Below are 16,678 nucleotides of genomic sequence, written 5' to 3'. Positions count from 1 at the left end.
AGGGCACAACCCCATAATCTTCTTGGACTTGTTGGCTGAGAGCTTCCAACGCCGTGAACAATTTATGGATAAACATGTAATGATGTATTGAATATCATAGACCTGATGCCGTAACCAAAAGGGAAATTGTCATTAAAGAGGTTAAATCAAAAGAGAAGGATGTAAAATCCGTTAAAATCCTAGAAGAGAGGTGTAAAATCACAGTGTTGTTAATGGGAATGTTCACTATGTTACCTTACACAATAAACAATCAGTCGAAGGGTCTGTTGGGTAACGGATTATTTACTGTCAGTGAAAGGGTTACTGAGCAGTAAGGTTCAGTGCAGACCAGTTGCACTTCCGTCCTTACCATTTCACATGAACATCTCCATCGCGCCCCCAGGTTCTTGCTGTTCATGTTTGGGTTTTCCAGCTCTGAAAGTCATGAACAAAGGCCAGTGGACACTTTTAATTGAAGGAAGGAGCAAGGAAAGAAAGAAGAAATATGCCTTTGAAACAAAGAGGGGGTGGGGGAAGGGGGAGGAGGAATCATGGAAGAAAAATCATGAATGGCTGTTCTACAATGAAGAGAACACCAAGAACTTTCAGTGATGTTCAGAATGTGCTGCCAAGTCTGATCAGAGTCATTACCTGTTGCAGGATGTTCATCTTTCAGAAGTGATATTGTCGCCATGCACCTAAAAAAGTGAATTTCATATTTAAAGAGCCAAAAAACAATGTGTTGAGAAGGGTAAAACAGAAGACAGCTCGGCTGGTAAAGGACTAAAAATACTCTGTGTGTGTGTATGTCGTGTGTGTGTGTGTGTGTGTACACAAAACACACTACATTTGTAAGCACCATGTATCTTTACATTGCTGCTCCTATATAATGAATGATTTTGTTGTGTAGCTGACAATGGCAGTCTGGAATCAAATGCTGATGGGGAGGCAGGGGACGGTAAAAAGAAGGAAGAAAAACCACAGATGGTCGGCTTTTTCGAAGTGGTGAGTTTTAACTGACATGTCATAGAGACATCAATTATCAGGCATTTTGCATATCTACAGGAACTGCAGGTAAAATGCTGTTTTGGTCTCAAGGTCAGCTGTTCTATCTCACATTATATAGTGATAAATCTATCTCTTTATTTGTGTATCTGTGTATCCTTCTGTCTCTCTCTGTCACTCTCTTCAGTTTGTCACTTCTTCTGCTTGTTTGTCTATTTCTCTCTAAAGAAAAAATGGATGGATGGATAGACAGATCAAATAGAAGAATAGATCACATCAATAGACAGATGACTGTGGGTTGGAGACAGGCAGGTTGAGAGACTGACAAAGCCATGGATAAATTGTAGGTAGACAGATATGTCGGATGCATTTGTTTATGAAAATGAATTATGTGTAGAAAAACCAAAATTGTATGATGACAATGTAATTTGTGTTATACAAATAATGGCTGCTCCATTTCACTGAAAATGAGACAAATTCTTGAAAGACTTAACATCCTCTATGTGTGTGCATGTGTATGTGTGTGTTCATGTTTGTGAATATGTGTGTAGGTGTTTAAATTTTTTTTTTACTGTTCATTTATGTTTTTTCTGCCAGCTCTTCAGAATATGAGGATATATGTCCACATTCATGCACATGCAGGCACACATGCTCACATAAATACAACACACACACACACACACACACACACACACATTAAAAACAAGAACAAACAAAATGAAAAAATCAGACAGACAAAACAGCATGTGGATACATCTCTATAGACATTTAAACAAAATGTTTTTTTCTGTTGATTGCAGTTCCGGTTTTCTGATGGTTTGGACAGACTGTTCATGATTGTTGGGTCGATTTGTGCTGCCGCAAACGGTGTTGCTCTTCCGGCCATGATCATTGTGTTTGGTGACATGATTGATCTCTTCGTCGACACGGGTATCTACACTGAATTCCTGGATGAAATTGGACAGTTCTTGACATCCGTCAATGAGACAAAAGAGTCGATGTTGGCAGATTCTTCAAAACTCCAGTGAGTATGAACTGAATGAACTTGGCATTTTTGTAACACTTAAGTGCTCTTTTGGCACATGTGTGTTTGCACACAGCCTGAGTCAGTGTAATAACCTTGTATTTCAGTTGTGTGTGTGTGGAAAATACTTTGTTGACACCAAATTTGGCATAGAAATAGGGGGGTTGGGGGGGGGGAGGGGCTTACATCCACACATTCGAATCATAATGACAATGCACTTCTGGGAAGGGCATGAAAAGTTATAAAGAAGTCATAAATGTTTCCAATATATATATAATATTTCTTATTCACATAATTGATAGCAGTTATTTTATTTTTTTGTGTTCAAATAGGAACTATTTCTGCTTAATATGGAAGTTACATGGATACATACATCTGTCAGCAGCAACAAAATTCTGCAAAATAATGGGACACCAGTCTGAATAAAATTTGGGAAGTAATTTATTTTTAGGTGTATCTCACTCAGTTAAAACATGCTTAATGTAAAAGTCTTGCACTGTCTACATTTGCTGGTCATTTTGTCATTGAAAGTATTCCTTACAATGAAAGTTTCATGAATATTCATGTGATTATATTGATAGTTACCAATAATAAAATGATATGAGGTAAAGGAAGCTGATAGATTTTATCCAGATTATGATTTGTGCACAGGCCTCATCACTACCTTTAAAATGTCCAGGAAAGATCAACACATCAAAAGTCTTTGATCCAGAGATTGTTAAACTTAACTCACAATATGCAAGCCCATTTTCAGACTGTTCCTGGTTTTTGAAACAAAGCCAACTTCAAAATCTGCCATTATTTGGAGTAAAATGTTTGTACACAATGACAGTTTTTGAAGAAGAGTGTTTATTTTTATGAATTCTGACAGAGAGTAGCTATTTTTGTTTGGCATCTTTGATCGGAGATCAGTCCTTCAGTATACAACTGGACTGATCCATTGATCATAACTTAACTAAAAGAACTGAATTGTCTGGATTGATCACTCCCAAAGATGCATGTTTGATGATTTTGTTACAATGTATTGAAAGTGAAAAGTTGAAATGAAGACAGGGAAAGTTTGATCGATATTTGTTATGATTGTAAAACAAATGCCAATTGATGTGGCATGCTTTAGACAGCAACAACAACAACAGCAACGAAAAAAAAAAAGGATTGTTTTGTATGTACTGATAACCTGGCACCTCTGTCTCTTCCCCTATCCCTCTGGACTGCTGGCATTTTCCGTTTTCCTATTGTGCAGAAGGAATTTCATGTGAACTGTGAAGGCCTTACCTCTTGATTTATGAATAGATACCAGTGTGTGTGAGTGTGTGCTTGTATACATTCATACCCATGAGCACGCATGCATGCATGCATGTACACACACACACACACACACACACACACACACACACACACACACACACTTTTTTTTTTTTTTTAAATAAAACATATTCATATATCTCTGTGAATGTAACATATTTGTATGTCAACTGCCTTTGATTCCTTCTTCAGAGGATACTGCGGTCAGATATCTACCTTCTACAATGGTACCAAAACGTGTCCCAATGACTACATCACTGATAAAATTTTGGATGAGATGACAACTTTTGCCATCTACTATGTCAGTAAGTGATGATAATTTTTGTCATCTGCTATGTTGGCAAGTATTCTTCATGTACATGTCACTAAACATGAATAATTATGTTATTTCCTATCTACAAATCAGTAAATAATCACCTGAATCTGAAAGATTCCTACAGTGTTTGTAAGCACCTTCCACGTTTACTTCATTAATGTTATGCCAAAGTGTGGCCTTTTCAAGATAATTCAAGATCTAGTAAAGATACTTATGAGCACCCTTTTATGTGCATGATCTTATTTTCTCACTTGTGTAAACAAAGTGAGTCTATGTTATAACTGGTGTTTGGTTGTGTGTGGGTGTGGGTGTGTGTGTCCGTGGCAAACTTTAACTTTTTTTTCTGGAAATACTTTGTCTGCCAATACCAAATTTAGCTTAAAGATAGTATGAAAAAAAATCTTCACAGTCATGCCAGTAATAGGTTGCAAGTCTCCTGAATTGAGCCATATTTCTGAAGCATTAACAGTTTATTTCATTTCGTTGAGATTCGTTCTGAAATCTGAAAATTCTAAAAACTGCTTCCCACTAAGTTGCTACAAGGTAGGGTGTGTTTTTTAAGAAAATGGCATGACCTAGTTTTTCTTCACAATTAAAAGGAAAGAAATACAAATTCTGGACAGAATACATACTGTGATACTAACCGCACAATAGACATGTTTACTGCATATAAATATTCTAAAGTGGACACTGAATTAACTGGAATGAACACACACAAAAAAATTGCGTTGGTAGGTTCCTTCAGCCCATTGTAGACTGGTTTGTGCAGATCTATAGATCTGCCATGTGTTGCGGTGTGCTTGAAATGATGGCAACATTTTTAAAAGAATAATCTAGATATGATAAAACACGCAAAAAACATGATTTAAACGGCGTTATTACATCCAATACAATCACATCTATTTATGGCACAAAGAAGAAAACACCACCGTTGCTTTAAATGTTAGATGTTGTCGAATGACAATGACGTCAGATGCTCTGCAGCCCTGGGGATTAGTCTGCTTGCTTAGGAACTGAACAATCATGGTTTGATCCAGCTTGCGTGCTTTTTTTCTTCTGTTTTTTCTCCTAAGCTTATTTTATCATATTTAATACAGAACACTTTTTAAATTATTTTTTAAATCTCTTTTTTTTTTGTCCTCATGATTTCCTCACTGGATAAAGCATGAAGCACAAGTGAGTCTTGAAGGCTTTGCCTCTTGTTACTTCATCATTTGACTAGCTTGTTTGGGGGTTATGTTTGTGCTTCTATAGCCCAACTTACACTGACTTGGATAACATGATCTTTAATGTGCATTTGATCCTCTCTTTGCCTGTGTGTATTCAAGAGGGAGATTAGCAGAGGCACAGGCAGGTCCACACATTATGCTGTCATGGTACAGCAGGAAATCTTCGAGATATTTTCCAACTGTGAATAAGTGAATTTCCACAAAGCTGAGAATGGTTCTTGCCCAAAGCATTTGTATTAGACTGATACAAGTGACAGTGACACAAAATATTTATAGTGCCATTTAGCTGTGATGCTTTGCTTCTGTTTTGACCTTTTTAAAACATTGATAACAACATAATAAGAAATTTTACTTACAGAGGAGTCTGCATACAATCATGAAGTAGTATTTCAGCATTGCAGAATAAAGTTTAGTACTGACTGCTTAATTTATGTGTTCTCCATGACATCAGTCAAGTGGTCTTTCCATTGGAAACATTGGCACATATTCTGTACACACGAGTCCGTAAGTGCACACATGAGTGCGCACACACACACACACACACACACACACACACACACACACACACACACACACACACACATTTAAATCATTTCACATATCACAGAGGATGATGGACAAATTACAAATGAAATTGCAAAATTTTGGGGTGTGGAATGGTTGATGGGGTTGGAAGAAGGGGTTGTTTTTCCTGGCCCATTGTTGTTGTTTTTTTATAATGACCCTTTGACTTTGGATTTAAAAAAAAACCCATTGTGTCCTGAACCAGCCCTAAACTCTGCATCACCATCTTTTGGAAGAGAAGGACACTCCACTTTGCCACAGGCCAATGTTAAAGACACATATTCACAAAGTTCGCATCATCCCTGGTAACAGTTGGATTAAAAACAGCTGCTTATGAAAACACACACACACACACACACACACACACACACATGCGCCTGCTGTGGTTTATTCAAAATAGTGATTTCTAAACAGGGTAGGGTTGCCTATATTTACAAATTTATCCATTCCTCTGCACTATGATATTTTTGAGGAGAGAAAAAGAACTTCCTCAATGGAAATAAGATTTCATGTCTTTCCACAGTTACAAATTATTTTCTTTTGGTGAAATTTTCAGTCCAGTTGAACCAGGATTAAACTTGTCATTATTGCTTTTGCTTTGAATCAAAATTGTTTGAAATGGAATGGCGAAATGTTAAGTTTCATAGGCATATGTTAATTTGGATTAGGCTCCTCAGGTAACCAGTATATTGCAGCATTTATGGAAAACAGTGTCATGCTAAAACATATTCATTGTTTAATCTTGTGTGAAGAATGGATCACAACTATATTATAGCTAATAACTACTATATTATAACTGCTTGATTTTGTTGTTTTGATGAGTGTCAGACTGAATCACTATTTTTGTGTTAATTTGAATACAATTGGTTTATTCAAATCCTTTGCAGTCATTGGTGTAGTGGTTACTGTGTGCGGTTACGTACAAGTTGTCACCTGGATGACAGCTTCTGAAAGGCAGTCCCATCGCATCAGAAATCGCTTTTTGTACAACGTTCTGCGACAGGACATTGGATGGTTTGATACTCATGAAACTGGAGAACTCAACACTCGACTGGCTGAGTAAGTCTATCCTTTCTGCATTGTTTCAGTAAAATAAAACTACAAAACATGCTGTTTTATTCAAAGTTGAATTCCTTGCAGAAAGTCAGTGAACAGATACGTCAGTCTTGACTATGTAATCCAAAACTACACATGCTTTACAAATCACCAGCACCAGCACTACTAGGACTAGGTGCAGTGGAAATTGGGATGTCTTGCTAAACATTACAACTTAACGTGTTTTGAACAGTGTTATCAGCAAATTTCATGCTTGAAAGGGATGACTTTTCATTAAACTTTTATAGGCTAGTATGATTTTGGACATTTTAAGTATTAAAGAAATGTAAACAAAATGGAGCACTTTGGTACATGAAGTAAGTGTAGTGTGGATTTTTCTCATACTTGGAATAGGATGAGTTTAGGTATGTGTATTTTGTTATATGTTTTGTTCAGTTTATTTTCCCAAAATTTGTTTTTGTTTTATGCTGTCACATAGCCTTGTTTGATTGGGGATTTTTCTTCTCTGTCGCACCTGTGAGTTTGTGGTTTGTGTCTGCAGTGACATCCTCAAGATCCACGATGGGATTGGGGACAAGGTGGCGACACTGATCCAGTGGAACTGTGGCGCCCTTGCTGGTTTCATCATCGGCTTCTACTACGGCTGGAAACTGACTCTTGTCATTCTTGCTGTCAGTCCTCTGCTAGTTGTATCAGCTGCTCTATTTGGCAAGGTGAGTTGCTCACTCACAGTTAATATATGTATATATATATATTCCCAGGGTTTGATCTACAGTTTTGGTGGGTTGAATGTGGGGATTTTTCCAATTGCCCAGGTCAACTCATGTGCAGACCTGCTAGTGCCTGAACCTATCTTAAATGCAGAAGAACAAAGAAATACTTATTTGTATTTTGTCTAATTTATGAAACATTTATGTCTGTCTGACAATTTCAGCTTGCTGCATCCATGACAACCAAAGAACTGGCAGCCTACGCCAAGGCTGGTGCTGTGGCAGAAGAAGTGTTCAGTTCCATACGCACTGTGGTGGCTTTTGGTGGCCAGGAGAAAGAGGCACAAAGGTACTTGGCGCTGTTCTGCTCAAACATGTTGAAGTTAGAAAAGATATGAACTGTGTTGTGATTGATGAATTTCTCATGAAAAGATTTTATTCTGCAGTCACATATAAACATATTTGCATGGGTTTGCAAGCATATGTTGACTACATACTTGCAGACGTGCACTTGCACATGCCACACACACACACAGACACTCACTCACTCACACACACACATACACACACACACATGGTGCAGGGTCTTCTTTGATGTGTAGTCTCATGCCAATACAACATTGATGGTTCCCTGTGGATTGCTAGCATTGGAACCACAGTAGAGAAGCCTTGGTGTGGCTGTGTACAGGGGGTAGGTATAAGCAGTTTGATGCTTATGCCACTGAACTGGCTGGGACAAGTTCACAGGGAATGCAGAAAAAAAAATTACCAGATAAATCAAACTTGCCTTGTGGTCACTTTAAAAAAAAAAAAATCAATGATGATTATAATGTGCCACTGTGCATGCAGTTCCACTGTGCATAGTAGTGCATCATCAGTTTAATTGCTAAGTTTCCATCTGCGGAAAAGCTTGTCATATTCTACAAAATGAAATGTATTGCAACTTGAAGAAAGGAAGCAACTGCGTAAAAATGGTTCTGACTGCATGTCCATAGATGTATTCTGTAAAATGATCTTCAATTTGGGTTCTCATGCTGCAGCAGAAAGTGTGTATGATGGAAAAAAAAGTATTGTATGCCCTTGTAGATGTCAGTATCTGAGGTCAGATGAGCACTCATGTGCAGGCAACTTGACTAAAGCAAAATGAGGTTGTGTGACCATCAAGTAATCAACAGAAAATACTTGTGTGAATAAAAATTAAGTTCATCCCACTCATTTCCTATCTGTCACAAAAGAAACTCTGCATATCCATGTGTCTGTCTGTCACTCGGCTTCTCTGTTTGTTTTTGTCTTGATCTGTCTATCTCTGGATTCTTTCAGAACTTTTGTGAAGTGTAAAACAGTTGAACACAGGTGAGAATTGACGTTCAAAAAAAAGGGTAGTACAGCAGTCTTCTAATGGACAGAGAACAAGCATAAATTACAACACTAAACGAGACAAGGAAACAAAGTTTTGAGTTGCAAACTTTGTCCATTCTCTCGGTCAGAACGCATCACTTTCCTGTCTTGTTTTGTGCTGTGGCATATGTTTTTGCTTGTCCATTAGGTGAGAACAGTACTATCCTGTTTTGATTGTGAAGCATTTAATTGGTCTGTCACTGTACATCTGCAGGTACAAGAACAATTTGGGTGAAGCCAAGACCTTTGGCGTCAGAAAAGGCTTCACCACAGGACTGTCAATGGGCTTTGTGTGGTTCGTCATCTTTGGGTCCTATGCCTTAGGGTTCTGGTATGGTGGCAAGTTGACCCGAGATGAACCAGACAACTATACCGTGGGCAAGATGCTGATTGTAAGTTCAGGTTCTTTGTCATTGCTTTTCTTGTCATTGCTTTATTGTCTATTCACTCCAAGATGATTTAGATATGCATTTATTCATTTCAGGACAGGCATACATACTCATACAGTGGGTGTGGGAAATGGGTGAAGCATTGGACATAGGTTTGGGGGTGTATTGAGAAAAGAAAGAGCACAGAAAAAGTAGCTAAAAGTGGAGCAATGGGGCATTGTAGCATGTAGGAGTCGCATAACAAGTAAAAGAAACAACTACAAGCTACCCATCACAGAGTGGTATATGACCTCAGCGATTAATGTTACAAACTGCTGGTAATCATACAAAGCACCTAGAATGTTGCCATATCTTATGCTCAGATCTCTTCACCTATTGTTATATTGGGTTGTGAGAAATGGGCTGTCGAACTACAAATGGTGGACAAAATTATGCTGGTGCAGATACAGGTAACATTTTTTTAATGTTTTGTATTCCAAACATTTGATTGTAAGTTATCTGTGTATAGATAATAATTTCTATATATTTCATGGACATGAGAATGTTTCAGAGTGACTTTTAAAGAATTCAGAACATACTGTATGTACAAGAGTTGAATTCATTTCATGGGATGGTAAGCTCAAGGAGGGGCCTATTACATCATTAGCATATCCTGAAGTGCTGTGTTCAGCTAATGAGGCCAGTAACTTATTCAGGTATAGTCCACAATGTGGGGGGACCTAAAACTAAAAGATATCTACTTCTACACCTTTAGACAATGCAATCTATCAAAAAGTTAATCTCGAGTAAAATTTACAATGCCTGTTTTTAACTGCAACTGGCACTGATTTAGAATCAACACAAAGTGCAATGTTATATACAGCAAAATGAATTTGAATCAAGTAATGAAGGGCTATGGGAACTGCAAGTAATTGTAATGTGAAAATAGAAAACCCTTTCCTGGGGCAAAAAGATTTTTGCACTTTAAGATCTTGAGTAATGGAACCTGCTCCACTTTCGCATGATTCCAATACAGATCCATCTTTGCAAACTTTTCAATGACTGGAATAATGGCATTCAAGATGATTCCTTTTCTCAACAGTATATTTTGATTGTTGTCCTTTATTATATGAGTGCACACAGTATGACATGTTAACCTGTCAAGCAGACAGTTAACTGGTTAAATGAAACTACTTCTGTTATATAAAAAAAGAAATGATCAGTAACCATTTTTCTGTTTACCAGGTTTTCTTCTCTGTTCTGATTGGTGCATTCTCCCTTGGCAATGCCAGTCCCAGCTTGCAAAGCATGGCCGCTGCCAGGGGCGCAGCTTACGTGATATTTCAGCTCATAGACTTGGTAGGTGGTCAATTGTCTGTGTGTTCAGTGGAATCGCAAGACAGAGTGAGCATCAAAAACAAAGAAATAGGCTTTCCGTCCTTCATTGATTTCCGCTTGCAATCTGTGTAGTAAGAGTTTGTGAGATGATTCTTTCAATATTTTTGACTGTTGTAAATATAAAGTCTTTAAGTAGAAATAAAAAGAAAGAAAGAAAGCATAATATAAGCCCATTGAAACACACAGATCATTAGAGTTTTTATTTTGAATACCCCTATCTGATATTTGTTCACTTTCTTATATGTTTACACATCTATATCATTTGTGATATATTGTATGCATGAATACAGTCTGAATTAGGTTTGATATAAATCGGAAAGACATGTAAATCAACTTAATAAAAGTGATGATCATATCGTCCAATAAGTATGAAAGCATAACAAGCATGTACGCTTCCTATAGCGCTTACAGCTCACTGATATACATTCAGTGTGTGTGTGTGTGTGTGTGTGTCTACACATGGCGATGCATGCATATCAAAACCTGTGTACAATTTTGCACATTTGTGCATGCACACAAACACACGCACCTCTCTCTTTGTCTCTCTGTCTCTCTCTCTCTCTTTACAGGCAGTGATGTGTTTCTGTTCTGGGTTGCAGAAATCCAAGATCGACAACATGATGGAGGGTGGCAAGCGTCCATCAGGGGTGACAGGGACTCTTTCCTTTCACAATGTTCACTTTTTTTACCCCTCCAGGCCGGAGACAAAGGTAAGTGAAGGCTCATGGTCCATTAGATATATAGTGTGCGTTACTTTCACAGGAGAAGTGATGTTTTCACTGTAGTTTTTGTTGTTGTTTTGTTGTTTTTTGTCACCCCATACCTGTATCATTTCAATGGCAAAACTTCCACTGCCACTCATTCCAAGTCAACCAGAAGTGTCCTCTTGTCAAGTTTTTTTCTTCCTTTTTCTCTTTGGGTGGCAAAGATCAGCAGAGAACCAAATCAGTCATGTATTTTTACAAGTAGAACCGTCAGAATTAGTCCAGTGTCAGTTCAGGGCAATTTTTGTGAAAAGATTCATGTTTAGCCCAGACACTTTTTTACCATGAAGCACCAGCCAGTTTATATCTTTGTGTTATAATGTCTGCTGGTGTGTCATTCTATCAAGTTGTACCAACTGGTTGACGATAAGTCTGGTAGACTGAGGCCTGCTGTAAAAGTGAAACTGAGGATGGATCATGTAAGGCAAACATACCACAAAGCTACAATATTGCCGTTGATTGAAGTGAAAGCTCACCAAGGACAGTTGCTGTCTGTTAATATCAATGAGAAATCATTGATGCAAGACAATAGAATGTCTGGACATTCTGTCAAACATTGTCCTCATATTGGTTGTGTCTTTTTATGCAGTAAAATGAAAATTGTGTTATGAGGATATTTTGAAAATCAACAAATAATAACATAATTTTTTTCATCTCTCATAGGATTTGTGTATGTGTGCATGGTTTTGGTTGTTTTGTGTGTATGCATATGTGTAAGAGAGCTTCTGTGTGTGGTTAATGTGTGTTTGTATGGTTATGAGTGCATGTGCTCACTTCCTTGCTTGTGAATGAACAGGTCCTGGATGGACTCAGCCTAACAGTCAATCCGGGGAAAACGGTGGCCTTGGTAGGGTCAAGTGGCTGTGGCAAGAGCACAACTGTCCAGCTTCTGCAGCGTTTCTATGACCCCCTGGAAGGACAGGTGTGTATCTATGTGCATGCATTTTCATGGACACACAGCTAAAAACTAGGTTTTCATCAGGGTCAGAAATGAGAGGAAAAGTTGCATTCACAGGTTCTCAGAGATTTTGTGTTTAAAGTACCGTGGTCAGTCGGTGTCTATGTGCAAGTGATGGATGTATAGAAGTCTGTGTAGGAAGTGTGTGTGTTCATATGTGTGTGTGTGTGTGTGCGCGCGCGCGCGCGTGTGTGTGTGTTTGTGCATGCTTGGTCTATTTGTGTATCATGTATTTGCTTGATCATACAAGAGTATCATAATTTAATTGTTTCAGAAAATGAGCATTTCCGATATTTAGGAGGCAGCAATCGTGACACTTTTTAGACTTATTTTATAAACACTCATGACCCTCTGATTGGTTTGATTGATATAAAGCCTTTCAGTACAGCAGGAATTAAGCTGTCTCTTGACTTTTCTTGTCTGAAGGTCAAGCTGGATGGTGAAGATATCAAAGATCTAAACGTTCGATGGCTGCGCAGTCACATTGGTGTGGTATCCCAGGAGCCTGTCCTCTTTGCCACCACCATTGCTGAAAACATCCGCTATGGCTGTGAAGGGGTCACAGAACAGGATGTCATTGAAGCAGCCAAAAATGCCAATGCCCATGACTTCATAATGAGTTTACCTGAGGTTGGTTGATTTTCTTTTCTTTTGCACCGTACATTTGTTCGTTCGTCTGTTTGTACATGTATTTCCAGATTTTTCTCTTGACTTAAACAGGCAGAACAGATCGTACTAAAATTCTGTCATCTCAAGTGACTGCTATAAAGGTACTTAGACTTTGGATGTCAGTTTTAGACTACCTGCTGTATATCAATATAGAATATTCACTGCATGCAAACTAGTTTTCATTGTCTCTATATTTCACTACAGATACAAATTAATATAATTCAAGAATTGAAAAGTGTGCTATGTAAGTTTCTCAATTTCATGATGAGGCAACTGGCTTCAAACTTGACGGCTGTGTTCTAACTGCAGAAATATGAGACCTTGGTGGGTGAACGTGGAGCTCAGTTGTCAGGGGGACAGAAACAGCGTGTTGCCATCGCTCGTGCCCTTGTGCGCAACCCAAAGATCCTTCTGCTGGATGAAGCCACCTCTGCCCTGGACACAGAGAGTGAAAAGATTGTGCAGGATGCTTTGGATAAGGTGAGTTCAGATCGATTTGATAAGCCTAGACAATGTGGAGTTATTTTTGGGTTTTTTTTGGTTTTTTTACTCGTGCTATTTCAGTTATAATAGGGAGAGATCTGTAAATATTAGCACCTTGATTGGTACAGGATGGATAAGAAATGACAAGCCTTTGAATAATATTTCTGTTGTATCTGTGAAAAATAATATTTGCCTTAAAGATGTCACAGATGAAATCCAACAGTGTTTGTTGCTGAATCCACATTGTCCTGAGTTTTTCCAAATTTGATGTGCTACAGTCAGGTTTGGATTTACGTTAAGACTGAATTTTCATATATGCCCTTCATCAGAAGATGTTTGCTCATCTAGAATAATCCTTTTTCATTGCCAGCAATATTTCCGTTCAATTTTATGATGTAATCATATTGTTTTTATGAAAGGTTTCATTCCCTATGTATTTGTGTCCTGTAATTTTTGGAATATGTTGTTCTGATCACAGGCCAGACAGGGCAGGACAACCATCGTTATTGCCCATCGTCTTTCCACAATCAAAACGGCCGATATCATCATCAGCTTCAAGGACGGCAAGGTGTTTGAGCAAGGAACTCACGATGAACTGATGGCAAAGCAGGGAATCTACTACCAGCTTGTTATGAATCAGGTATACTGCAGTGTGAAGGGCAGCAAGTTATAAACAGTCATAGTGCAGCTTCTTTACTCTGTGTGAGAGAGGTGACATGAAAGGGAGAGACACTTCAGATGCTTCATTCAGACGCTTTTTTGACACTGGCCAATGTCAAGTGGGTACAGTTTCCAACGTTGTGCCATTAAGTGTGTGGAAAGGTGTAAGTGCATCTGCCCATTAAATTCCATTTCTATTTTCCTGATACTAGTAGCCTCTGTAACATACTTGGACTGGGGGTAGAGAGAGAGAGAAACACACTTACAGAGTGAAGTTACATTATCATCATGTAAATCTGCATTATGCAAGCTAAGTTCTAAAATGAGGTTACAATTTAAAATTAGTTTACAGTTTGCAGGTTTGTATTCTGTATCTTTGCCATTTGAATCCTTTCATTTTTTTTTTCAGACAAACAGAAGTGCTGCTGATGATGAAGAAGAAGGTATGTATCATTCTGTTCGTTTCTCAGCAAAATGTTGAGTGATTTGATTTTCTCATCATCCACTGACCTTGGCATAAAATATTTTTCTTTAAAGACGTCAGTAGTAAGATACACTTTTGCTGCTTCATTCATCCATCAGCAGTAGAGTTTAGATATGAGATATGATCATATGTAAGTTTGTTTTCTTCTTTAATTCTAAAATGCTTGAATGAGACACAGACAGTTGTCAAAATCAGTAAGATTTGGAAAGTTATAGCTCAATACACTCTCATGCAAATCTTGAAGAAGAGAGGTGGACTGAAGACTGAGAAATTAAAAAGTCTTTCAGTCTGCTGTCTAATGATCAGGTTGATACTGCCTTTACAAATTTCTCTGGAGAATGTAAACAAACACTGTGTGATTCATGTTTGACACAAAGGTATGCTTTGATGATCTGCTGATTCCATTTGCTGATTTTCTGTGCTATTTCTTTACAAGGACTTGGAGCTGAAGAGAGAGGTTACTATACTTTCCCCCTCACTATTGTACTGGATAATGGAGAAACAGAGCTGCACAGACTGTTTTTAATGGGCACTTCTAAAAAGAAATGATTTTGATAAAGAGGGAGAGGACTGAGGGAGATAGGGGCTGGGGGGAGGGCGGGGGGTGGGAGAAAGAGAAGGTGAGGGTGGAGAATTTGAAAGTGAATGAAATGGAAAAAAGAGAGAGAAAATGTAAATTGTCATCAAGGGCTGCAGCTCTGTTCTTACATGAAAGCATGCTTCTGTTTTTTTGTTTTTTTTTGTTTATGTTTCTGTGTTATAAAGTCAGTATCTTTGTCTATCCCTGCCCCCTCATTTTGCCTGTTTCCCCACCCACACATGGGACAGTCACATGATCCATCCCAGAATCTGTAGACTGGCTCATACAAGTAATTATGAGCAGCTTGTGTCATTGGCAGCAAACTCTACCCTTACATCTGGCAAGAATAATTCGCTTGTGTTGGTTAGGAAAGGATTCCTTTTTACATTATTTTTGTTTTTTAAACACAGTGCAGCCTTCAGCAAGGGATATTTAGTAAGCATTATTATTATCAGTTGCTACTCACTGGTTTGGGAAAAAATCAGTTCTGTGGCTTGTGCTTTTTCATGTCAAACATACTGTGAAGCAAAATGCTGAGAGGGGATGATTGCAATACAAAATAATGAAATGTGGAACTTTAAAGAGCAGTTATAAATCTCTTTTTTGTTTTTGTTTTGCTCGCATATTTGATTTTATTTTAGACAGGAAATGAAATGGTTTGTTGTGTTATACATCAACCATATATACAAATTTTGATAATTTTTTAATTGGTTTTAAACCAGTAAATGTTGTGGTAACTTATATGTTGCAAGTCAAAAGAAATACATTGACTACTGAGTCAAATCGGCCATAAGTGCAACCACTGGTCAACTGAATATTTGGTACCAGAATTTGATCTCTTACCATTTCACACAATTAACTTGTGTCGAGAGTGTATCAACAAATTTTGCATTGAAAAAATAGTGCTTACTGAATTAACCTTGATGTATAATGGTAAGGCTGAAGGCTGGCAAGAGTGGCACAGACTTGGGATGGAAGGAGGAAATGACTGTTATTTTCTTCCCTGTTTTCTCCTGAATTTGGGTCAGGAGAAAAGTTTCATGTTCACAGACTTCTTACCCTTTATCCTCTCTCCCTCCCCTGCCTTCCTTCCCTGACCACACTTCCCTTCTTTCCACATTTTTGACTCACTAGTGTAAACAAAGTGAGTCTATGTTTTAACCCGGCATTGGGTTGCCTGTGTGTGTGTGTGTGTTTGTGTGTGTGTGTGTGTGTGTGTGTGTGTGTGTGTGTGTGTGTGTGTGTGTGTGTGTGTGTGTGTGTGTGTGTCCATGGTAAACTTAAACATTGCCATTTTCTCTGGAAATACTTTGTCTGCCAATACCGAATTTAGCTTATACATAGTATGAAAAATATCTTCACAGTCATAGCAATAACAGGTTGTAAGTCTCCCGGATTAAGCTGTATTTCTTAATCATTAACAGTTTATTTCGTTGAGTTTCGTTCTGAAATATTAAGATTTATAAAAACCAGCTTCCCACTGAGTTAGGCCTACTGGAAGGTAGGTTGTGTTTGAAGACAACGACCTTGTTTTTCTTGTTCACAATTAAACTGAAAGAAATACAAATTCTGGACAGAACACATATGGTGATACTAACTACACCATCAACTTGTTTACTGCATAGAAATATTCTAAAGTAAACACTGAATGAACTGGACTGAACATAAAAGAAAAATTTAATCGATCGTTTCTTTCAGTCCATTGTAGACTGCTTCGTCAGTGCAGAT

At 38.0% G+C, this 16,678-nt stretch overlaps 1 protein-coding gene across 4 annotated transcripts in view; it reads left to right on the top strand.

The window, feature by feature from the left end:
* LOC143274938 (ATP-dependent translocase ABCB1-like) overlaps positions 1-16,678 on the top strand; it is a 70,839-nt gene that overhangs the window by 25,761 nt on the left and 28,400 nt on the right. For 3 of the 4 annotated variants that reach the window (XM_076578952.1, XM_076578969.1, XM_076578944.1), the window contains 15 exons: positions 890-984; positions 1,785-2,008; positions 3,506-3,618; positions 6,310-6,481; positions 7,020-7,191; positions 7,413-7,537; positions 8,801-8,978; positions 10,200-10,313; positions 10,952-11,062; positions 11,913-12,038; positions 12,501-12,704; positions 13,053-13,223; positions 13,705-13,866; positions 14,296-14,329; positions 14,807-14,827. In XM_076578952.1, coding sequence (XP_076435067.1) covers positions 890-984; positions 1,785-2,008; positions 3,506-3,618; positions 6,310-6,481; positions 7,020-7,191; positions 7,413-7,537; positions 8,801-8,978; positions 10,200-10,313; positions 10,952-11,062; positions 11,913-12,038; positions 12,501-12,704; positions 13,053-13,223; positions 13,705-13,866; positions 14,296-14,329; positions 14,807-14,827 — 2,022 coding nt within the window. The remainder of the gene's footprint in view (positions 1-889; positions 985-1,784; positions 2,009-3,505; positions 3,619-6,309; positions 6,482-7,019; positions 7,192-7,412; positions 7,538-8,800; positions 8,979-10,199; positions 10,314-10,951; positions 11,063-11,912; positions 12,039-12,500; positions 12,705-13,052; positions 13,224-13,704; positions 13,867-14,295; positions 14,330-14,806; positions 14,828-16,678) is intronic. The other variant, XM_076578961.1, reaches the window with a different exon arrangement.

The sequence above is a fragment of the Babylonia areolata genome, chromosome 2 (genome assembly GCF_041734735.1).
Source record: "Babylonia areolata isolate BAREFJ2019XMU chromosome 2, ASM4173473v1, whole genome shotgun sequence".
NCBI lineage: Eukaryota > Metazoa > Mollusca > Gastropoda > Neogastropoda > Buccinidae > Babylonia > Babylonia areolata.
This window is presented reverse-complemented; position numbering and strand designations above follow the sequence as displayed.